Genomic DNA, 24,929 nt, shown 5'->3' with positions numbered 1-24,929 from the left:
ATAAAAAGTCAAAAGCATTCCTATCACGTGCTTGCATTAGTCTTTGTAGATACCTGTACACTTTTCTTATTCTGTTTTAAAGCTTTCCAGGCTGAATTTTTGGCCCAATGCAAAGTATATGTTTGTTTGCAAAATACACATTCGACATGCTACATAAACACATACTCTGCAAAATGGAAATGCTGTGCCACCTGCCCTGCCACCTCTATCGCATCCATTACAGTGGCATGTCAGGGATCTCTGTAGGCCTGGCGGGATCAAACCTTTCAGCACTGGAAATCCAATATTGGTCTGTTTTGGGCCACCTCCTTACAAAACAGATTGGATTGCGTCTTATGGACCAAAATGCTCCAATTTGTCTTGGCGCAGTGGAGACTGTTCAGCTGTTGCGCTCTGTCTGCTAATTTTTGTCTTTTGAGGCTAAACGTAGCAAGTTAGGCTCATTTTGTGGGCTGGGTTTGGCCTCTGGTCTACCAGTTAGTGCCCCCCTCACTCCTCCAATTAGGCCACGCTCAGTTCCTTGTTTATGCTGCTTTGCTCTGTTCTCCAAAAATAGGGTGTGGGTGTACAGAGAGTGCTCTGTACTTTGCGCTACCTGAGCAAGGTCCAGGTGAGAACTGCAGAGACAGGGCCTTGCTAATACTAGACCTGAGAAGAACGAGGCTTACCGAGGCCATAATAGAAGAACGCCCAGTAATTGTGATTAGGCAGGGTGTGTCTTTCACTGCTTCTCTACCTCCCTGGGATATTTACATGTCACCGATGAATCACAGAATACTTTGGGTTGGAAGGAACCTTCAAAGGTCATCTACTCCAACACCCCTGCAATGAGCAGGGACATCTTCAACTTGATCAGGCTGCTCAGAGGACCATCCAACCTGACCTTGAATGTTTCCAGGGATGTGGCATCTACCACCTCTCTGGACAAACTGTTCCAGTGTTTCACCACCCTCAGAGTGAAGAATTTTTTCCTTATACCTAGTCTGAATCTACCCTCTTTCAGTTTAAAACCATTAGGCCTTGTCCTATTGCTACAGGCCCTACTAAAGAATCTATTCCCATCTTATAAGCCCCCTTTCAGTACTGGAAGGCTGCTAGAAGGTCTCCCTGGAGCCTTCTCTTCTCCAGGTTGAACAGCCCCAACTCTCTCAGCCTGTCTTCATAGCAGAGGTGCTCCAGCCTTTGGATCATCTTCGTCGCCCCCCTCTGGACTCGCTCCAGCAGCTCTGTGTCCTTCTTGCGTTGCGCACTCCAGAGCTGAACGCAGTATTCCAGGTGGGGTCTCGCGAGAGCAGAGAAGAGGGGCAGAATCACCTCCCTCGACCTGCTGGCCACGCTGCTTTGGATGCAGCCCAGGATACGGTTGGCTTTCTGGGCGGCGAGCCCACATTGCCGGCTCATGTTGAGCTTCTCAACCACCAGCACCCCCGGCCCTTCTCAGGGCTGCCCGACACCGCTGCCAGGCGGCAGCCACGGCCCTTTAAGGAGGCGGCGCCCGGCGGCGGGAGCGCGGCGCCCATTGGAGCGGCCGCGGCTCGACGTGTCTCTGGGATGTCCGCCGCCGGCCGGGCCCGCGCACCGGGCGCTGGCGGCGGGGCCCGCCGTGACAGATGTATTTGAAGAGGCCGGCGGGCGGCCTCGCCTTCTGCCTCTTCTACCTGGCGTCCTGCTTCACCAACAAGGTGAGGGCGGGCGCGGAGCCTCCCCGCTCTCGGAGGGGCCGGGCGAGGCGGAGGGAAGCGCGGAGGCGCCGGGCAGTTGTTCCGCTGTAGCAGGAGCGGGGGCCGCGCCTGACAGGGTGCGATAAGAGCAGAGACCCAGAAGGAGGAGGAGGAGGAGGAGGTGGGACGGTGCCCTCTGCTTGCGCTGCGCTGCTTCGGGAGAGCCGGCGGGTCAGCCAGTGGAAAGACCCGCTGGCATTTCAGCGCGACGGCCCGCGGCGCCCATGCCGGGAGCGCTCGTAACTGAGATTACAGCTGTCTCCTGCGGGTCTCGTTGTCCTCAGTGTGTGACATCTCTACCTTTCCATGACACATCGGTTTCGATACTGGCGCATTTAGGAGAGTAAAGGGGTGACCTCGTGTTATTCATATGAACGAAATGTGAGTTATAGAGCCAGAAGTTACGCCGCTTTGAAAGCGTCAGTGATGCTGAATATATTTTATTGTTGGGTATCCGACTACCCAATGCGCGGTCATTCACAAAAGGAGATCTGCTAACTGGAACGATAATACCAAGTATCCAAGGGAAAAATGTGAAATAGTCAAAGTGTTATAGCAGTAGTGAAACAAACATTAACTTCCATGGACCCTTTCAGAGCTTAATTGACCTGCAAATTAAGGACACAGTCACTTTTCCACGGTGCAACTTAATTGCCCGTTGGTGTTGCTGAAGGGTCTAAGCAGAAGTAGGCTGAAGATGGCCACCTTGAGAATAAAATTGTATGGTTTAAACATAGTTGGAAGTAGTTTGTTCACTCTGGAAGGAAGAGTTAGAGTAACTACTCCATACTGTCCTGTTTATCAGAGATTGTGTGTTTCTGGTGCAGGTTTCTGAAAGAAAAGATGTTTTTGAAGCAACTAAGGTATTTCCTGAGGGAGAGTTAGAGAAAAGCAGCATTTTGGAGGCAAAAATGAAATCTTTTCTCAGCATCAGGCACTGGTTTCTGTTCCAAGGTACACTTGCCATGAGGGATGCTCAGTAGACTGAAGTACAGACATGAAGCAAAGTTCGTAGGGCGAGATAACGCACTTGATTTGACAATCAACTGAAAGCAGTGATTAGTTAAACAGAAAGGGGCTGGAAGAGCTGTCAGATTGCACCATGCATTGGAAAACGTACTTGGCTTAATTATACTTGAGAGACAGTTGGAAGGACTTTGACATAGGGCCTCCATTTGCAAACCTGAACGTAGGTTTTAGTGTAGTAGAGTTAAAAATAACCAAAACATAGACTTCTCAGTTGTTGCAGGTGGTATGTAAATGCAAGTGGGAGTACGGACATGTGCAGGTATATTGTCCTGATTTAAAACCTATGTGACAGTTCAGACAAGTATGTGTGTAACATGACCCTTTGTGACTCAACATGCCTATATTGATGCCAGCTTCTTAGTGACACCCCACACACCTAAAAAACTGGACCTTGCAGAGCGCTCAGCACAGTTTCCTCTCTGTTGGAAGCTTTCAGCTTTTCCTTTCGGCATTGACAGCTTCTGATGGCTCCTAGAAGGAATGGCAGGTATTTTCCTTTCCTCTGAGGAAGCTTCAGTCATTCTTCTCTTTTGCAGAAGTAGTATTTATATACTTCATTACAGGAAGCTGTTAGTTCCTGATACACGCATCAAAAGGCATATGTATTTCTGCCTCGTATTTGCGTATATACATATATAGTGGGAAAAGACACTAGCATCCAAACACACAGACTCTGACAAAGGGTACTTAAGCAATGACGCAGGGACTTTGCTTTTTTCCCCCCCATATATTACATCTCCAAAGGGCTTTATGGACTGCTTAGTAATTTACACAAAATGGTATGTAATTTACAAAATGATTAGCTCTGTCAGATTAATTAATCATCAGGAGACAATTATGTTTAGATTATTGGTCTTGATTCTGCTAAAGGTCGCCTTTGTGGTATGATATGATTTTAATTGGTAAGGGTTTGTGTCTTTTTGTTCCTGTTAATCCTTTTCCCATTCAGTGTGATGTATGGAGTGGCCTCAGAAAGTGAAAGAGCAAGTCAGAAGGTAGCCTTGTCTCCATCGGTCAGTGTGTCCACTCCATACCTGATGTACTTTAGTATCTGCTGCCTTCCACAATGACTGGGGCAATGTCCAGCAGTTCTGGCATCGGAAGAGAAATTACTGAAAACTTATTTTTTTGTCTTTTTATTTTTCTTTACTTTGGTAGAAACTTTTTGTGCTTTGTTGTTCTCATGATTGTTTATTAATGTTGTAACACTGTAGCTGTTTGATGTCCATTAATTTGGTGTTTGTTTTCCAGTATGTCCTGTCTGTCCTGAAATTTACCTACCCTACCCTTTTTCAAGGGTAAGTACCATTTTAAAAACACAGTTGTTTGAAAAAATTGCTTTAATCAGTAAATGTCTTGCTGTTCCATGCTGAAGCTAATTTTAGTACCTCTTGTCATTGCTGGCTTTTGCTGTCTAGAGAACATACTTCATGAAGCCTTAGTAAAGCATTCATTAATGTGTCTTAGTTAATTTTTAAACATCATGATGGTGATGTAATTAAGTTATATGGACTCCATAATTTTTCATTTTTCTGAGTGTCTTACACTCCAGCATAGAAAAGTAGCAATTATAGTACAGCCTGTCTTCTCTGGAAATGGCACTCATGGGTAGTGTGCAGTTGTGGTGTATTCTTTCACTATGCTAATGAATACACCACATTCACTAACCTTAAACCCATCTTTAGGTGTGCACAAGTACAATGTTGCTTATTTTCATCCTTAGCCTTTGTTGTAACTCTGCATCACAAGTCACTATCATACCTTATTGATTGTAATGAGAAATTTAATGTTTTGACAGGTAACCATATATACCATCAGTGCTGTCAATAATTTGTGAGACATTTAGTGAAAATCTGGCCTCTTAGAGTCAAGACTTGCCCCATTTGTTCTTTGAGATAAAGATATTCAGTGTCTGCAGACTTTGCCATTAATTCCTTAGCATGGCTTATATTTTTTTGCCTGATGTGCAACCCCAGGACTGTGATCAACTCTAGGAATAATTCCCTGGAAATCTCAATTTTCTTTGAGTGTACTTAGCTGTATTAAATATGCAACAAATACTTTCTTCAGTTCTGACACACACATACACAGATTGTCTTTTGGACAAGGCTTTTATCATATGGGGAAAGGGTTTTGAGCAATGTATGTAAAATGCAACTGTGGTAAATCAACAGTAAAAAAGCATGTTTCAATGACAAGCAGCTGCCTTATGGCATCTGTGTTACCACAGTTTTTTCCTTTTTCTATTATTTGGAAATGCATCTCAGCATCTTAATATTTTTCTGTAAATTCCAGCTTTCAAAGGTGACCTTTACTTGAAAATCATTTAGTGGCTTAGATGCGCTTTCACTTAGAGCTATGACAGATGAACAAAGGAGGAAAAGAGTGTTGTTTTCAGTTCATGCTGTTATTGTTCGTTGTCATTGGTTTTGTTCCCTGCATAATCTAAGACTGTACGGCATAGTGCTAAGGATCTGAAACTGTTACTAACTTCAAATTCTGTTCTTAAAACCTGAGACAAGAGGAAATTCTTCACAGTAAAGTTGATGGGAATTCATCACTGGCTTGGATCAAGCCTGCAACAGCCATCAGAGATACCTGGCTTTTAAGCTCTCACATGTTCCTTATTTAAAAAAGGTGAAGTGAGCTGCAGTAGCATTGAATATTCATCACACCCATGTGGACAATGAGCTCACCCTTCTCTGACACTGCTCAGCTGTATGTAATAATGCATAGAGTGAATATTTGTTTATTTGTGGATATGTGAGAGAGATTTTAAATAATTGCTTAAATGCATTGTGATGAATGGGAATAATAAATAAAATCACCTCTATACCTGTTACAGATGTTAATGTGATTTAACACTGTAGTATGGTATCTCTGTCTCAACTATACTAGATGGTCAAGGATTTTCACCCAAGAAACGTGAAACACCTCTCTGAAAACCACTAGCTTAAGGAAGAAGGAAGCTAGTAACTTATTTTAAAGCTTAAAAAAACCCACAAAGTGTGCATCACTACTAATTTTGAGTTATCTGCAAGCATTTCTAAGGCCTCACATATTATTTCCCTAATAGACTAAGGAACACCTTGATGGTAGGGTAAGTCATTAGGTAGTTAAGTCAGTGCAGAATGTATGTAATTGTTATATACGTTTTCAGTGAGAAAACCGCAGTATTGTGGTTTATATGCAAGATTATCTGGCTGTAAAGATGTTCTCTCTAGAGGCTCTGAATCAGAGGCTTGTGCAGCATAATGATGTTATTGTTGATGACATTTCACTTGGTGCTTGCTACACAAGGTGCAGGGGAGGGGAAAAAAAGCAGCCTGAGTTTGAGGGAGTTTGTAATCTCAGCCCAGCATGAATAACCATGGGAAGTCATAGACCTAATGTTTGAAACTACTGGAACTACACACCTCATCCTTGGGGCCTAGTACTTCAGCTGAAGTGAGTCTTTGAATCCTGAAATCATGTTTATTTGTTCTAACAATAACAGTTTATGTATGAAAGTATATTCATCTCTGTCACAAACCATGCCTCACTTGCATCTTCAGATCATCATGGCTGTAATGTCACTATTATTATTGTAAAACTTGCGTGGGAAGAGATGATAGAATGGGGTTTCAATGACATGACTAAGGTGATTATGGTAGATGGTAATTTATAAAACATTTGGAACAGGAGGTGGAGACACCAGAATATTAGAAAATTTGGAGGAAATGAAGGCCCACAAAAGTGAAAGATTCAAAGAGGAATAGTGGCATCCCTGGAAATCTAGAGAAACGGTATATAACTAGAGTCGGAGGTGTGCTGTGAGAAATTCTGTGGATTCTAAGGTCATGGCTTCACATGGTTTAAGAGGACAAACAATTCAGAGGTGCTGTTTTGTTTCTGTTTTAGGTGGCAGACATTAGTGGGTGGACTTCTGCTTCATATCTCCTGGAAGCTGGGCTGGGTGGAGATAAACTTGTGTTCAAGGTACTGTGGGGTTTTTGGTATCTGCTAAATACTTATTTTTTTGTAGCTGGGTTACAACATAGTGAAGTTGATTGTGGATGTCACTAACCTGCTAAAATATGACTTGGTGGGTGTGTGTTTGTATGTGTTCTGCTTCACAGGTGTAGGAGAGATCTTGCATTTTAGTCTAATGAATGTTCAATGACACACACCTCAACTAATTACTAATATAAAGTGGATCCAGTTTAACCTTGATAAGACATTCAGAAAAACATAGCCATTGGTGGAAACTGTAAGGATAACTTATCCAACTGCCTGTCCACATCTCTTCCCTGGATTATTCTGTAGTATTGTAAGAGAAACCTTGGTAATATTAGTTAAGAGCATTGACACATGGTAATATTAGTTAAGAGCATTGACACATGCTTCTGAAAAAACCTCAGTGCAGTGAAGTCCATGAATGTGATCTGCCTTTGTCCGTAAGAAGTGTGTCCCATAAATGGGAACCATTCACCTTTGCCTAACTCTAGCATTTATAACCACACAGCGAGACCAGCTGTGGCAGTACAGAATTGATACAGTAAACTCCGAATTAAAAGGTGCTTTGTAGACAAAGGTCATCTGCTTGAACTGAGTGTGATGGCAACTCAGAACAGTCATCCAACATACTGTACTCTGCTCAGGTGCATCCATTGTGTGGTATGGAATGGGGCATATCATTTTTATTTCAGAAAATGTTGTCATTTAGAAGATGTATGCCCACAGCAATTGTTGAACCTCCATCTCTGAAGATATTCAAAACTTTACTGGACAATGACCTGAGTAACATGACTTGACTCTCAAACTGGGCAGGATTGGACTAGATGACTGCCAGAGTTCCCTTCTAATGTAACTTTTTTCAGCAATTCTGTATTAGGAAGTGACAACTGATGACCTTCTGTTTGGAATTCAAACAGTTGGCTTGTGAAACTGAGTCTTCTCATTTGGAATGAAATCCTGCATGTATGTTGAAAGAACCAGTCTAAGCTCTGCTGTTATGTCCACGCAAGTGACTACATCACCACTGAAACTTAAATGAACTTGTAAATGGCAACAGAAATTAACTTCCTATCTTTTACCTGCAGTGTAGATAAAATGAGGTTATTGGTGAAAGCTGTCAGTGATATAGGTAGAGGCAGGATTAGTGTCCAAACCTTGCTTTAGTGGCAGTTACTGATCATATATTATTATCAAATTTGTATTTGTTTATGCAGATGTTGTCTTCACAGAGCAGTCTAAAAGTCATAGGAATACAACCATCAGTAATGTCCTTTTTAGTTCAGCTTTTCATCAGTAGATGATTACTTTTGCTTTAAGTCATGAAATTGGACAAATTGAATCTTTTTTTTCTGGCTTTGAAAATATGTTTTCATTTTTTCAAAACTTCGAAGACATTAAAGAAAATACTGGACAAGAACCGTTTTCTGCTTTTGAAGAAGATGTTTTTATCTAAGAAAAGTTTTGGTGAAAAATCAGTTCGTGTTTTGACGACGAAGATTTCAGGCCACTAGATGTCATCACACTGTAGGAAAAGTGGTTAAAATACATCTTGAGAAACCTCTTCATTAGTTAGCTGATAGAGAATGCCTGTTCTTGAATAGTCTGAACGAAATGACCAGAATTAATTGTCATATTTTGGCTATAATTCAGCCAACTACTTAAGCTCGAGTTTAAATCTGTCTTTCGTCAGAAAAATTAGGCACATACTTAATGCTTTGCTGAACTGGACTTGTAGCATGTATCTCCTTTACTAAAAAAAAAAAAACACACAATCAAACCAACCAAACCAACAAAACCCCCACAAAAACCAATGAAACAAAAACTCCCCAACAAATAAACATAATTTCCCAAAGCTTCTGCCTACCACTTCCTCTCAGGCTTCTTCCCCCCTCCAAAGGTGAGGACATTTCCCCGCCTCTTACAGAATATCGGTCTCTGAATCTCTCTGGGGTTTTGTTGTTGTTTGTTGTATGTGTAGGATACTTAAGAATACCATATCCAGTCCCCCAGTCTTATCGTACTTCAAGTAATAAGCTGCTACCCATTTGTTTGTTTATTTCCACAAAGTCTCAGTATTTCTCACCTGTGACTGATCTCATATGCTTTCTGAGCCAGTTCAGGTTATCTCAGAGTGTCTCAGCAGAATTATTTTCGTACAAAGAGATCATCACCCTTTGTCTAAAGTCAGGAATGCTAGCTTCACAATAAAGACCAAATAAAAACATACTACATAGAGTAGTTTCTCTTAGGTTTTGTGGGTATTCTGATTCTCATCTGCTTCCCCGCCAGTACTCCCAGCTGTAAGAGACTCTGTCACCATCATTGTTGCTTCTAAAGAGTGAATAGTGACTGTCTGCAAAACTTGTGTCCAAAGCAAGGGCTGTGTGAAGCGCAGAGGAATATATGTAGCATCTGCATAATGCTTCCAATGCTGCGATCTGCCAGCCAGTTTCTTCCTAACCCTTGTAGGTATGTAGGTTGTAAGTCCTACGTGTTCTGGTTGGCATTTCTTGTAGCGCTGAATTTTCCCCACAGCTAAGCAGCAGCTTTAAACACAAAGCTCCAAAGTGTGGTTTAGGGGGAGCTGCCCATTGACTTCAGTGGGCTTTGGATGGAGCCCTACAACCACAAGCTCATCAGTTCTTTTATGTCACTGAGCTTTCCTGTTTTGCATGTACATCACTGTATTGCCAACATAAGAAGCTACTAATTGGTTTACATACAAGACAGATTGTTGGTGCTGACACATTACATCAAACATTCATGCATTCTTTTTCAGCCCTGAAATTCCCACTTGGCAGCATAAAATTTTACCCTTGCATCATGGAAAAAACATTTGAAGTCCTTTTCCATTGCACTTCACAGTATTGCATTGGGAATGAAGATATATTTGGGATTCTTAGAATTTAGTAGTGGGGAACATGAAAGACTGTTATGTTCTAAATGAAAATTCAGTTTTCATCATGTGTGCCTTTCATCTTCTCAGCCTTCTTTTCTTTTCTTCCCTCCCCTTTCTTCCATTTGTTGCAGTTCTAGTAGCGTGGGAGTATTTTCGTTGGTGTCTGATGTGAACTTGTTGGTAGTGAGGCATGACAGTTTTAGATCCCAGTCTTTGTGAAATTCCAGTTGAAGTTAATAATCTTAAAAGGAACAGTGTTTTTATAAAAAATGATGGTGACTACCCCAAAAAACAAAGCAAGTATTTATGCCAGTGAAAGGATCTAAAGATTGCTCTGTTTTCATTACCCTAGGTTTTTGATGAAGTATCTTAGAAAATTATGTATATAAAAAAAGAGGAAATGTGCTGTTTAGTTTTTTTTTTTCCCTAGTCTCTGTTTACATGAATCTTTGGGCATATTTTAACTTCATACAGATTGATCTGATTTCATTGTTTAGTCGTCTGTTTTTCTTGTGTTCCATGAAATGTGGCAGTGTAGCGGTACCTATAATTATGTTCTAAGTCTAACATGCTAGTTGAAAGTGTAATCCAAATTAAGGAACTACAAGCAGTTTGGTTTCATTTTGAGAACTTGCATTATTCACTAACATCTTGACTTTAGCTCAAAGCTTGGGAAGGGTGGATGGAGGGTGGCAGTGTCTTCAATCCTGGGAAGGCTTTGGATCAGGCCTTTAGATCACTGTTACTCCTTTCCTCTCTTGCTCAAAATCTTACATTATTCTCTGTGAAATTAACCACCTACTTGATCTTCCTCTTAAGTACCAAGATCAAAAAAAGGAAAAGTGCAAACTCTGAAGCCCCTTCTGAGAACTGAAACCTGACCCTACTGCAATAGCCATGGATGAAAAAAATATCAGATCAATCTGTGATGACTTAATTCCTCCATTAGTTGTCAAACTGCCTCTAGGAGTTTGGCTTAGTCAAAGGAGTAGCATTAGGAAATCTCAAGAGACAGGCTCCCACAGAGACAATCTGATCTTTAGGAAGAATCTCTTTGTAAATCTGGCTGAGAAATGAGTGTGTGGGTGGGCGAGTGTATTTGTACATAATGAAAATGTGTGCTGTCTATGCAAGTACGCCATTTTATGCCTTCATTTGTCAGTTTTTCTTCCTTTTACAGTGCATCAAGGAAATTGGTTGAAATTTCTCTCCCTTAAAACCAACAGGAGTAATAGCCATGAAACAAACAATTTTGGAAGGAAAAGATCTAGGGAAAGAGTAAAAGAGAAACATATATCTGCAGATAGTTCCTATGTGGGATTAGATTAAGTGATTGATTTCCATCTCAGACTTCTTTACTACATGAGAGCAATACTGAACAATCAGACAATGAATTTAATATGCACACCCGTGAAATACATGTACATATGTATGCATTGCTATATTCCTTGAAGCCACTGTTGCTGGCTATATGTAAACAGAATGTGGTGAAGTAATGGCATGTTAATTGTTTTCACAGGTCTGAAATTCTGTCATGGCTTCCTGCTTCAGTGCTGTTTGTTGGCATTATTTATGCTGGCTCTAGGGCACTTTCTAGATTGGTAAGAAATGCACAAGTAGAAGTCAGTTCTTTTTTACCTCTACTTTATGAACAAGGAACATTCCCTTCATACAAGGTGTTTAATGCTGTTCCTGGGTTGAGGGGAAAGAAGGGAGGAGGGATTTAAATAATACATAAACTGTTAATGGTGCTGGAGCAGTGGTCCAATCCTACAAAGTGTAGAGCAGTATCAAAAAGCACCTCTGTGGCAGTCCAAAGCACTCAGCATCTCTCCAGAGTACTTAGTGTTTTGGAGAACAGATCCTCAGTGGTGTGAGTTGTGCAAGTAGGGAAGAAGCTGAAGAAGTTAATAGCTGTAACTTTGCAAAAGGGGGAATGGGACTGTGGGATCTGTGGGAAATCCTTCCAGGAAAAGGATGAAGACCATTTCAGTGAGAGGCTTTTGATGCTTTACAGGATTTAAAAAAATAAATTGAAAGTTGGAAAGAGATTATGGGAAGGGTTAGATTAATCAGTTTTGTGATTCAGTTGAGTCACAGTAACCTACCAAATGCTTAGAGGATATCAAATCTACTTTCAGAAAGTCGAATGCTTTTTACTTAAATGATATAATCTTTCTTTAAAAAAAATAAAATTGGTGATATTAATTTTTAAAAAACAGCAATGCTTTACTGCTGTTATGCAGTCTTCAAGGCCAGATTCTGCACTAGTTCCCTTCTGCATTCTGTCAGTGCATCTTAATCTAACTCCAGGGCCAGCTCGCTCCTGCCAGCTCCTAAACCCCAAGAAGGATCAAAAGCGAATTTTTAACAAGATTCCACTTGTAGCGATCCCTTGAACATCCCAGTGGAGAGGTAGGGCAGAAAAGGACAGGAGGTCTCTGTCCTCGCAAACAGGGCTGAGGGCCTCATCTCAGACCCATGTGATCTTTGAAAAGCACAGGCATGTACTCAGTAACCCCATTCCCCTACATTAGCTCTCTTTGGGGTGATTGCATTTATTTTCTCTTGGTTCCTCATCAAAGGAAGTTCCATGGGCTTCCCTGGTGTAAACCGAACAAAGATCCCTAAGGAGCCCTGCCTGGAAACAGCAATAAAGCCTTGGCAGCAGCATCTTTTCTGTGTGCTCACCTGAGAGGTGGAGGAGGTATGAATCACATCCTCTGCTATTTTTTCTTACTTCCTAGTCATCCCATAAATTACGTTGTTTCCCTCCTGTCGCTGCTTGATCACTCAAAAGTGAGGTGCACTGGAGTGGCAGAGAGGCTGTGAATGGTTTTGATTCATATCCCAAACCTTTCTTAAGGTGCATATCCCGTTTCTGAATGGCGTTTTGTTGTACATGAATGGAGATTTAGAGGCCTAGTTCTTTGGCCGTTTTAGGAGGAAAGGCAAAAGGTCAAGCAGTCTTTGGCCTGGGGCTAAACTCAATCCTACATAGAAGCTTTACATACAATAACTTTGCGTATGACAATTTTATGACACAGTGAGAAGGAAAATGGACTCTCCCCAATTTATACCTGAATTGGCTCATCTCAGCAGCGTATTTGAATTAAGTAGGTTTATTCCTAAAGCAGAAATTATGTGCAGTTTTTTGATCAAACCCAAGGAGACCCACTTTCAAACACTCCTGTATACTGGCAGGGCTACAGTCTTAATCTCTGTGCCTCTCCCTGAAGGTGCTGGCAGTCTCCCCTGCCCAGGAGTTCAGGGCTGGAGCTGGAGGAGGGCTGCTTAGCTCTGGACTGTGATGCATCAACAAAAGTATGCAGAGCTGCGAGGGGAGGTTTGTACAGAGCCTATTTACCCTGTCTGCCCACCCAGTAAACCTTTCTTTTTTTGTAAGCATTAAGCCTACTCACAAATTTAAGAAATACTCACATCAAAGACAATAGACATATGGAGAAGTTTAATTGGGCTAGGCAAACTGGAGCCATTGTTGGCTCCGAAACACATTTGGAAGAGCCAAAAGCAGGGGGAGTAAAGAAAAACCCAACCAATTGGCTTTGCAAAAGGAAGAATGTAAATTCTGCTGACAACTTTCCTTGTATTTTGCTTATTTTTTCTATGTCCTGTTATTGTGTCAGGCTCAGAATGCTTATGTTAGATACTCCTGGTTTTATATTCTCAGTTTCCAGCAACAGGGTTGAGAATTGATTTTCAGAACCTGTGAAGCTGGGCCTGACAACTTCATGCCAGTTGTGTTTGTATGATTTTCATTCCTTGCTGATTTAGAGGTGTTAAAAGTTATCTTGATGTGTTTATGGATCCACCCAATTTGTCATTATGACTTAAAATGTTTAATTAGCAATCCTTATCCAGCTTTATGGGAATGAAAAGAAAAATCCAGAATATACAGATTTCTAAATGCAAAGTCAAATTTAAGAGATATTTGCTGCTTATATCACCTGATACTTAAAAGGCATGGACATTACTAAGAAATTAACTCATTCTCTACTCGTGTGATTTAATTACTATAACACAGTGGGGAAATACTACTTCCTAAAACTGCCTTAGTCTTCAGATTATTTAATCAGAGCAGAGAATTGCTTCTCTTTCAGCTGTCTGAGAGACCATAGATCTGCTTTGGAGGAGTTATTATGAACCACTAATTCTGGTTGGTTTTGCCTGGGGCAATGCGTGTTTGATTCATTATTGTTATCATTGGGGTTTGTTTCTTAATGATTTCATGTTGGGATGGTGTCCAGATACCTCACTGGGTATAATTTCAGCATCACTTGTGTATGAACTATTACATTTCTACGCTAATTTCTGGCAGCTCTTCCTAGCAGTTACTGAAAGCAATCACCTAAAATCATCTTGCTCATAAGTTTGTTGCTAGGATTCACACTGTATTCTTAGTACCAGTAGATAGAGATGAGAAAACTAATGAGAACCGTTTACTGTGGAGGCTGCAGATACTTGAACAAAGAGGCAAAACTAGAGGCAGAAACCTGGAGCAAATCTCCCTGGGGTAGCTGTGTTCAAACAAACCCACTGAGCATTCAAAACTGGGAGAAGAAGCAAGCAGGGTCTGCATTTAAAGATGCCTGTGCCATGTAATAGTGATTGGAATGGGTCTAAGGCCCTTTTAGGAGATGTGGCATGGGTTTATAGTTTAAAAAACAAAACCTCAAACCCCAAACATATGGGACACCTGTCCCTAAGAGGAGTGCACCTTCCTATGAGTGTGACTGTTGTGGGTTGATTCGGGCATTTTTCTTCTCTCTCAATGGCAGCCAATCCCAGTGTTCCTCACCGTGCACAACGCGGCAGAAGTTATAACCTGTGGGTTCCAGAAGTTTGTGCAGAAAGAGGTAATTGATCTATTAATTGATACATTCAAGGTACCTCCTGTGATATAACTGCCCAAAAACAAGACACGTAATTTCTTTTAATACAGGCATTAGTGCCATGTGCTTTCCTAGGCTCGCTGTAATAGCTAGTCATTAATGAGGCCCAGAGACAGCTTTGCTGTTGACAAGTATCTACATTGATGTTTTCTTTTTCCCTTTAGTTCATGAAACACTGCAAATGCATATCGACAGTTTGATCTGCATTTTAAGACTGGCTTGGTCCTGCTTGTTTTTTTCGTTTTGAAGGTTAATATCACCTCTGTCTCATGCCCCATGTAAGAATCTCATTGTTTGAGCTGAGGGGGAGGGGTACTGGGTCCTTAGATCTATCCAGTATAATATATGTAGTGTATTGTGTGTTTATAGATTGATCACATCTCCACATGAAATGCAGGAAAAACTGTGCTTGTTTTGAATGCTTGGGAATCTGTCCCAAGACCTATTACAGTCATGAGAATAATTCCTATGCCCTTTAGTAAGAGCTGGGTTTGTTTTTCGTTCTTTTTAGACTATGAAATGCTTTTCTAATTGACCAGGGAGCTGCTGTGTGAGGTAACACTGGAAAATCATTCATCACAAAGTCGTTTCTACAGTGGCCTCTGGCTTGCTGTGGAAGAGATGTTCCATTCATTACATCTGTTGTGTATATAGTAGACAAATAAAGGACCCGTGTTTGCTACTCCTAACAAACTGAAGAGGTCACTAAGGTAATGCCTAAGGGACATAGCAGTGTGTACCATGGCATGTCCCTGTGGCGTTGTCCTCTGATTAGTGTCCTTGTCAAAATATCTCGTATTTTCCTTCTAGCTCACATGCTTATGACTCCCGTCTTTTAAAAACGAAAGCACTATGGACAAGGATAATGCAAACATAGGTCCTGCTGGGAAGCTTCTGGGGAATGATTTTGGACCAAAGGATTGGGAAACTCTCATGAGTTTAGACCAAGACTGATTTGGCTGGAGTAGTACCTAATTAATTAAGAATACTCAGTATATAGTATAGTTCAAGTTACATATCAGGTATAGATCAAGTTTTGATATCGTTCAAGTTAAGTTTCAGGACCAGGTATAAAGTTCATGTCTAATTTTAGGTTACCTGCTGGTAAGTAATCTGAAAATATAAAACAAGTTCAAGTAGGCTAGTCTGTAATCCTGGTTCTTTTTTTCACATTAAATTTGCTAAGCAGAGTTCAAATGTAATGTGCTGTTGAGTGTTGCTCACTGGATTTTTAACGTGCTTGGTGCAGTAAGATCAGCTGTCATCACTTTCCTGGTTTTGGGATAAGAAAGCACTATTTCACCATTTTTATTTTTAAATTTCATTTTTTTAATCATACTTTCTTTTTTACAGCAGACCTCTCATCTGAAAGTCTGTAGGTAAGCTTTTAAAACTGCTCAGATTCATATTCAGATTTGTTTCGGCTCCAGCTTCTGTATTTGCTTCAGATAATGGCACTCCAAAACAATGAAGAATGTAAGGCACATTCCTGTGGGTGGTGAGCCTAAATTGCAACATAGGAGTAATTAAATATTTTTAAATGCATTTTCTTTTTTTTTTTTTTTTTAACAATTGCTTAAATACATCATTTTTTTCCCCTTTTAAAAATAAAAGAAGCCAGAAGGCCAGTCTTTCTGAATAACAAAGCAGTATTTGTAAGAATGTTTTTGGAAAGGAGATGGAAGCAAGGTTTGAAGTTCCAGTGGGTAGTCTCAAACAGCAAGAGAAAGATAATTAATGTGATAGAAAATAGGTAAAAAATGCCTTTCCTGAGAAAGAAAAGGTGAGTAATACCCAGTTCTCCTAGAATCATTCATATTAAGCTACACAACCTACCCACCCTCATTGGCTCTTGTTGTTTAGGCTTCAAAAAGGAGATAGAAGCAAACAGAAGTCAGCCAGTCATATATTACAAGTTTCGTTCTACCCCTCCATCCCCTTGAAGAATGCATATTTGCTGTCTTCCACATTCTGCAATATCATACACATTCTGTACAGCTAAAAAGCTGTACTTAGAGTGGACAATATTGGGTTGTTATTTAGTGTACTTAGAGGTGCTGTCTTCCTAATTTCTCTGTGTCGTTTCCATTATCTGACTTACTGTGGCCTTGTTTTCACCACTGGATTATTGTCAAGGACACCATTTTTTTTATCATCTTTATTCTGTGTTTTCCTATGCCCTTAGAGAATAGGAAAATAAGCTGCGTAACCAAATGTTTGTTGTTATTAATAGTGACAGTCCACATAAATTCCCTATCAGTGTATTCAGTGTAGCCTGGAGAAATACTGACTCAGCCACAGGTTAAGAATTTATTTAGCCCAACTAGGAAAGGACTTGTGCTGTCCTTAAGGCATTTCTAGCGTAATACCACTCACTCTCACTTTGTTCTGTGTTCTGGAGTTACAGCATAACTTCTCATGGAGTCACCTCTGCTGGAATTGTTGTAATAGGCAGTTCACCTTAATGAAGGAACTTCTGGTAGCCATTCACAGCCAGAGATTTGTTGATTTTGGCTTTCTGAAGCAGTCTAGGGAAGCCAGATGGCAAGTGAAGAATAATATAATATTCCCTACCAAAAGACTTGTTTTCATCACTGCTGAGTTGTTTTTTGCTGCTTCTCTTCTCGTACAACTTTGCTGTATATGAGTTATGAAGAATGCATGATGTAAAACTTAATTTTGGTGGCAGAAATTACATTTTAAATATAGAATAAAAATTAAACAAATGAAACGTCAGTGTAAAATTGAGTGGGATTGCCTATGCTTTGCTGAGGGTACAAATCCAGGTTAAAGCTTTTGGTCTTATTTGTTGTTTTTTTTTCTGTTCTCCACAGTGTGCTGTTCCTCCTGGTAGCAGCAGTGTGCCTTCCTTTATGTGACACACAGGTGAGCTCTGCTTTGTAAAGCAGCTCTAGTTAGACCTTGATGTTTGACATCTTGTTAGCATATGAGGGATGCAGCTTCTACTTGTAAGCTGGGGTGGGATTCCTGCCAAGGAATTGTAATGTTGCCTCTTGCTGTGTTGTAGTCTTGCTGGTTTTAATGTGTTTGCATCATGGTAAAACCTCTGAGCAGCTGGGACATGCAGCTCGTTGGTGGAGGTGATGGCTACAGTTTAACTTCTTATAGGGCTTAGAGCAAATCACTTAGATTTGAATTAATGCAGTTAATTAGGTGGGCCTGTGTGAACCTTATGAAGTGCAACAAGGCCAAGAGCAAGGCCTGCACATGGATTGTGGCAATCCCAAGCATAAGTACAGGCTGGGTGGAGAATGGATTGAGAGCAGCCCTGAGGAAAAGGACTTGGGGGTGCTGGTGGATGAGAAGCTCACCATGAGCCGGCAACGTGCGCTGGCAGCCCAGAAAGCCAACTGTATCCTGGGCTGCATCCAAAGAAGCGTGGCCAGCAGGTCGAGGGAGGTGATTCTGCCCCTCTACTCTGCTCTCGTGAGACCCCACCTGGAATACTGTGTTCAGCTCTGGAGTCTGCAACACAAGGAGGATACAGAGCTGCTGGAGTGAGTCCAGAGGGGGGCCACGAAGATGATCCAAAGGCTGAAGCACCTCTGCTATGAAGACAGGCTGAGAGAGTTGGGGCTGTTCAGCCTGGAGAAGAGATGGCTCCAGGGAGACCTTCTAGCAGCCTTCTAGTACTTACAGGGGGCCTACAAGAAAGCTGGAGAGGGACTTTTACAAGGGCATGTAGTGATAGGACACGGGGCAATGGATTTAAACTGAAAGAGGGCAGATTTAGATTAGATATAAGGAAGAAATTTTTTACAGTGAGGGTGATGAAACACTGGAACAGGTTGCCTAGAGAAGCTGTGGATGCCCCATCCGTGGAAGCGTTCAAGGCCAGGTTGGATGAGGCTTTGAGCAACCTGATCTGTAGGGGAAGGTGTCCCTCCTTGTGGCAGGGAGGTTGGACTAGATGACCTTTGGAGGTCCCTTCCGACCTAAACCATTCTATGATTCTATAATTGCACATACTTTCAGGAGGTTCCTAAATTAGCTTTGTAATCACTCTACACGGTTTCTGTAGCTACTGGAGAAAGAAAGGAGATACTTCCAGAGAGTGCTCAGTCCAGCAAAGATCTATTCCTTGGAGGTGTTTTTCTCTTTTGGATCCTTTAGGTAATATCTGAAGTCAGGTGGGATGAATATAGGAACTTGTCTGAATGCATCTGATCAAACGTAGCCATCAGAAATGTTGTGCCTGTGCTAGCTCCCTTCATAGTCCACAGTGCAGAGCAGGAACTTCTGGTGTATAATTCGTCTCCCTGAAAGCAGACATCTAAAATGCCAAGTGAATTCCTCTCAAAAATGTTTATTTTTCCCTATTGATTGTGAAGAGAGCCTACCTTGCTCAGAGGCAGATGTCTTTCTAAAGCACTCTTTTGGATACTCTGCAGTTAGTGAGACCCTTGGGGAGAGAGACTGCCTTAGTTGCTGCAGGGGCTGAGAGGGGAAAGGAGACAGGAAAAAACCTTAGTTGTGTTCCTCTGATCCTCTTGCCCTCCCTGACTGCCAATACAAAACGAAACAGACTGGAGTCCCTGGGGTCCATATTCTCAGATTCTTTAAAATGGTGTACATATCTGAAAGAAATAGAGCTATCCTTGCCAAGAGTAGCTGAGAACCTGGGTAACTGGCATACGTCAGGTCTCTAAGCAGGACAGGAAAAGCTTTAGTCTTTCTAGTCTTCTTTAGTTGTCTTCTCTTTCTTTGTAGCATAGCTCCTACTCACTGTACTTGCTTTGTGAAGCTAACTGCAGGGAAATAGTGATACGTATGTTTACATGAACGTGCATTTATTTATGTAAATGTTCTTTATTGCAGTTTGATCCAAACGGTTATTTATGGGCTGTGATTCACTCAATCTGTGTTGGTAAGTCATTTTCTTTTGGAAAAAGAATTAGGAAGAGTAAATGTGTTGGAGAAGTAAATCAACTTTATTATCAAGTTACTGATATTTAAGGTTCTTGATGTAAGAAACTTGGAAAGAATGAAGCAGCTCAGTAAAGATAAGAAAGTGCATTTCTTTTATAGCTTTTATGTTGAAAACAACAACAGAATAAACTAGGTGTTGCAGTCAGTTAACAGTGGATGAGAAAATGCACATACAATTTTAATCAGCACTAAGCTTTTCTGGGAGTTTTTGATGGTTATCTACTAAGAGACAACCTCCCCTTCTAGGAGAGAAGAAACATGAAAAAAAAACAAGGAATAACTTGCAATTGGATCTTTATTGCACATGCTGATTTTATTTGAAAACGGACAAAAATATTTTAAAATATCATGGAATACGCTCCCAGAGGAAGGATGTTGAAATGTTGGGGTTTTTTTATGCAATCATATGCATTTTTTAAATTTTTTAACGGAGAGTTGCATGACCTGTCAGGTTTTCTTTGGGTTTTTTTTTGGACAGATTTGGATAAATCGTAATTCTTCCCTGAAAAGCTATAAACAGACCCAGAAAATCTGAAGAAAACAAGAGCAGTAATTTTAAACTAGGAGATTTGTGTCTTTTGGAGCATTAAGTTAGATAATAAGGGACTTGTATTTGGTTCTTAGCTGACCTATAGACTTAGCGAGTGACTCATTTGTATGTTAAGTCTTGTCTGCAAATTAGGGATGATTCCTACTTTATTTTATCTATTCATACTGTAAAATTTTCAGGGCAGAGGTTTTGTGTTTATATGTATTTGTGTCTAGGGAGGTCTAGAGATGCCATTGGAAAATGTTGTTAATGTACAAATAAGAAATAATGTGGGGTTTTTTTTCCTTTAGGAAATGTTATATAGCAAACATTTTCTCATTCAGATGAAACAAAAAGCTAAGGATTTTTCAGTTCAAATACTTGTTTGCTGTAACTTGTGGTGTTATTGCTTTCTCAAAGCCAAGAGGTCTCATTTGTAAAGAGCTGCTAGGCCACGGAGGTGAAAAGCTGCTTAAAGAGTCTTCAGGAGGCTTCTTCTGTGTGCTTGAAACGTGTAGGAAGTGCCAATATAATGTTTATGCTCGAAATGTAACTTCTTTCCATATTTCTTGATTTTGAGAGAAAGTTGTCAATATGAGTGTTGGGGTTTTTTTTGTGTAATTAGATTTCCTGTCAGCTAACGCAGAATGAAGATGCTACAAGAAAGGGCAAACAGATGAACTGACTTATCACACAGTTAATTAAGATGGAGCATTAGAGAAAGGACATGCGTTCTGCCCTTCAGCTTGTCTAACGGAGGCAGAATTGAGGACACTATTACATAGTGTCCTACTGGATTTGCTTTTCATGTTCTGGTTTTCTTTGTGAATCAAAAAACCCCAACAAAGCCTTGAAGAAAGGGTCTGAATAAAATAAAGCCTGAAGCTGTTTTGTTCCTTCCTTGAAGCTTTTCCCAGAATAGAAATGAGCCCTAACTAAGAGGTGGGTAGGTCAAGAAGGTAAAGGACCTGGAGACTCTAGAGCAGAGAAAACTCTAAACAGGAAACATGGCTCAGAGCCAGCAGCTGTAGGTGTCTACATAAATGAACATGTCGTAGAATTTACCCAAAAAATGGGGTGGGCTGAAGAACCCATTCTGCGACACTTTTCTGTATGTATTTACACACGCATGTACACACACACACTCCTTTGTAGTTGCCATGAGCTAGAGGTTGTCTCTTCTTCAGAACGACTAGCAGAAACACGTAGCATGACAGCACTCTGAGATGATAACACTTTGAAAACCATTAATTTGAAGCGATAGGTTCGTTTTACTGATCCTTTAAGCATCCTTTGTGCTGCATTGCTAAACTGTAATTCAGAGGGGTTCCACATCTGTGGGTGCCACGGCCAATAAGCAGTTGTTTGTCAGAATGATTGCATGTTACGGCAATTACACATGTCATTTCAATTACAGGGGCTTACAAAGTGTTTCACAAGTTATGGAAACCTAGCTCTTTAAGGTAATGTGTTTTCATTCTTTTAAAAAGAAAGAGATTGCTATCAAGGAGGGTTATAGACACATCTGTGTAGCAGTCAGGTAAGCTGTAGGGACCTCTGTGTTACCAGCATGAGCTGGGCCATTCTTGGTTAATCATTAACAACCTCTCTTGCAAGAGGAGACTTATTTATTGTTGATAACAGTAGCATGTGGTTATTGATAGTTATACTGCTAACTCGAACACTGGATTAGTTTTAAACAGTGTATTGTCGAAAGGTGATGACTCAGTCCTGGAAAAAGAACCCCTAATTCCTGGCATAGGCATTAAGAGGAGATGTTTATGTTAGCCTTGAAAGCTGCGTGGTTTGAGTCTGTCAGTATCTCCCTTCGTGACACAGTCTCAAAAGTGTTTAGCATCTGGTGAGTTGCTACAGGACTGGAATGGCTGACTACCTTAAAAACCTTGAAATCTTGCACTAATCCCATGTGCCTGTGAAAACTTCAGACAGACAGTAGTGGCATTGCATGTTCACAGTGTCTATAATCTGCAGTTGTCTGTATGGATGGAAATGGATATGTTGCCACTGCATACTATGCATATGTACATAATACGTGCATGTGTAGAATACGGATAAGCTCGTTTATTTCAAAACCGTTTTCTGTCTCTGTTTAAAAGGTAGAAATTTTAGTCAGTCTGACTTTATCTTCACTTTAAATGAGACTCCCACTGACATAGTAGCACAGAAATAATGTGCAAATGATGTGTAAATTAATATGCTGATTAATATACTGATAATATTACAATATTAATAGGTTATGGTTATAATGTATATAATTAGAATGTTAGTATTACCTAATTATAACATTGTGTCATATATTATATAATATTAATATTGTGTAATATTGCAGTGTTATAATACCACTTAATATGCTGGTCTCTTATACCAAATGAACTGCATTACTAAAAGAACACCTTTTTTTCTTTCCCTCCTCTCCCAGTGATCTGGACCAACAGTACATCAACTATGTATTCAGGTAAAATGAATAAGCCTTTGATACACCATAACGGGTTTTACACGATATATATTTTCATTTTCAACCACGGCTTGTTTAGGAAACTCATAGCTACCACTACTTAAATGTGTTTATTTAGTAGGACATTGACTGAAAGAACAATGCTAAGCTAAATGGCTTAGCAGCTGAAATTTTTTTGCTCTGGTTATAGGTGGACATGCCAATATACACCTGGGGAGGTAACGAGGTGTTAATTATGAATTTTTTAATCACCATGTGCACAAGTGATCTATCATTTCCAGAAATAATATTTACAGAGTAACTCCTTGGCAATACCCCACTTCAGAGAATAGAACTTGTACAAAATTGCCAGGAGGGGAGGTAGTGATTCCAAAAGTACGATGTGCAAAGAGCATGAGCAGTAACTGATTGTTCAGAGTGCTGTTAGTGGGATTGAGTAATTCAGACTTTCAGTTGTTTTTCCGATTTAGAGATAGAAAAGTGGCTTGTTATTTTGTAGTTAGTGAAAGAGCCTGAGTTACTGACCAGACCCCGCTGTGTCTTTTTATTTAAAAAAAAAAAGAAATCTTTCCTCAAATAGCCATATAAGCCACAACATTTGGAGTGCATGGCTTTTGCTTAGATTTTTGTGAGGCTTTATTTGAAGTAAGACATACAGAGACATTACTAGATTCTTCTCCATCCATATTTATGTCTTGTATATGTTGACCTCTTTTCTTGGGATAGTAGCTAAAGTTATATGGGAATACTGTGGAGTATGGATACCAAGTTCTAAGAAAGGATGGTCAAAAATAGTGAAAGAGAGAGTAGAAGTTAGGAATAAGCATAACAAAAGTGAAGTTACTATTGTCAATTTGAGTAGATGGATGTATGCTCTTGTCTGACCACATTAAAGATCCCTGATGGGAGCACATCAGGGACACCAGTGTAGGGCAGTTACTTCAGTTCCCATTTATCTTGTGAGCATCATAAATATGATAATACTGTGTATCTCCTTCCATCTTAGTTCAGTCAAATCTCTTATTTCCATAAATAAGTCATACAGGCCTCTGATTTTGTGTTTGTGTGATTCCAGTGGCTATTTACTAGTCCCATGCATTGATGATATCTGAATATCAGTTTATGTGAAGTAGGCTCTTGAGTCAGTTGTTGTTTTCCATCTACTATGAAGTGCAAAGCAAATCAATTTTACTCAAAGAAGGTAGTTGTGTTTATTGAAACTATTTTGAAGAATTAGTCACGGCACTTGCAGATGCGCTGCCGTGTGCAGAAATAACCCATGAAGTCTTCAATGAGCTGTAGCTGTTTGTTGAAGGGGAGAATCCTGAATTTGGCACCTGCCTGACTATGGCTTTCAGTTGTCATTTAGTTGAAAATTGCATCTGGACATGAACCTTTAAATTCAGATTTTAGCCGAAGGTCTTAATTTTGCAGCTTTGATTGAAAAGTCAGGACTAGGTTCCCACTATGTTAGTTGATGGTGTTCTTTGAAGTCTGTGAAGTTGTGTCCAGTAGAGAGCAGGAGTTCCACATTTCATAGAAAGTATGCTTATTGATTTAGAGGCTTTTGAAAGGGAGAAACTTCTTGCTAAGGAACTGTGAGGTGCAGTGGTATGTATTTTAAAACTGTTCTTTAAAAAAAAATACAACAAAAAACAAACAATGGAATTGTGCAAATTGGCAGATGGCCCTTTTTTTTAGCATTTTCTTAAAGCAAAAATGTGTTATCAAAGCTTGCAAAGATTTTCACCATTATGAGGCTTAAAGATCATTGTAGCTTGTGAGATGATGGTGCAAAGCAATTGCTGGAAAACAGGTGGCTTAGAGGAGGTAGAAGACCGGATGCTTATTTGTTTGGTTTGAGTCTGTGGATATCTATATGTCTATGTATCTATATATGTATGTATATGTTTTTATGTGTTAGAGAAGCTTGCAGTTCTTAACATTAGGAGCTCATCTTGTCTAGGGAAAACAAACAGTACCATGGGCAATGGGATAAGTGACATCTGATTTCTTTCAGAGTTTTGTTTTGTCTTCATAGCAGATGACGTTTGAAAGGATGTGAAATTTGGCAGAAGTTCTCTCCTTGGTTGTGACCTCCATGATGTGCCACTGCTGTGAAGGTCCTTCAGTGTCTAATGGGGCTGAAATCCTTCTGCTGCAGAAGGGTTTGTCTTTGTGAGAGCTCGGCGCATGTAGTTATCTTGGAGATGACTGCCGCTTCTCAAATTTGGATGAAGCTGATCATCATGTTTGAGAGCTATGTGTGTATGTGTACACACAGCTTTATTGCACAAGTTTAATTTCTATAGAAAACACTCTAAAGTGTTTTTAAATCACACTGAGTAGAGGGCGTTTTATTCTGAATGTTCTCTGAATGAATGCTAACTCCTCACAGGCAGTTCTGGGTCAGAGT

At 40.4% G+C, this 24,929-nt stretch overlaps 1 protein-coding gene across 1 annotated transcript in view; it reads left to right on the top strand.

Annotated features, from left to right (window-relative positions):
• The first annotated feature begins 1,610 nt into the window (after nt 1-1,610).
• Nucleotides 1,611-24,929, top strand: part of SLC35D4 (solute carrier family 35 member D4) — a 57,490-nt gene continuing 34,171 nt past the window's right edge. Inside the window, exons 1-10 of the mRNA XM_009984466.2 lie at nt 1,611-1,682; nt 4,002-4,048; nt 6,651-6,728; nt 11,165-11,246; nt 14,445-14,522; nt 15,912-15,937; nt 17,393-17,444; nt 19,398-19,446; nt 21,455-21,500; nt 22,478-22,513. Coding sequence (XP_009982768.2) covers nt 1,611-1,682; nt 4,002-4,048; nt 6,651-6,728; nt 11,165-11,246; nt 14,445-14,522; nt 15,912-15,937; nt 17,393-17,444; nt 19,398-19,446; nt 21,455-21,500; nt 22,478-22,513 — 566 coding nt within the window. The remainder of the gene's footprint in view (nt 1,683-4,001; nt 4,049-6,650; nt 6,729-11,164; nt 11,247-14,444; nt 14,523-15,911; nt 15,938-17,392; nt 17,445-19,397; nt 19,447-21,454; nt 21,501-22,477; nt 22,514-24,929) is intronic.

Source organism: Tauraco erythrolophus, chromosome 3, assembly GCF_009769465.1.
Source record: "Tauraco erythrolophus isolate bTauEry1 chromosome 3, bTauEry1.pri, whole genome shotgun sequence".
NCBI classification, from domain to species: domain Eukaryota; kingdom Metazoa; phylum Chordata; class Aves; order Musophagiformes; family Musophagidae; genus Tauraco; species Tauraco erythrolophus.
This window is presented reverse-complemented; position numbering and strand designations above follow the sequence as displayed.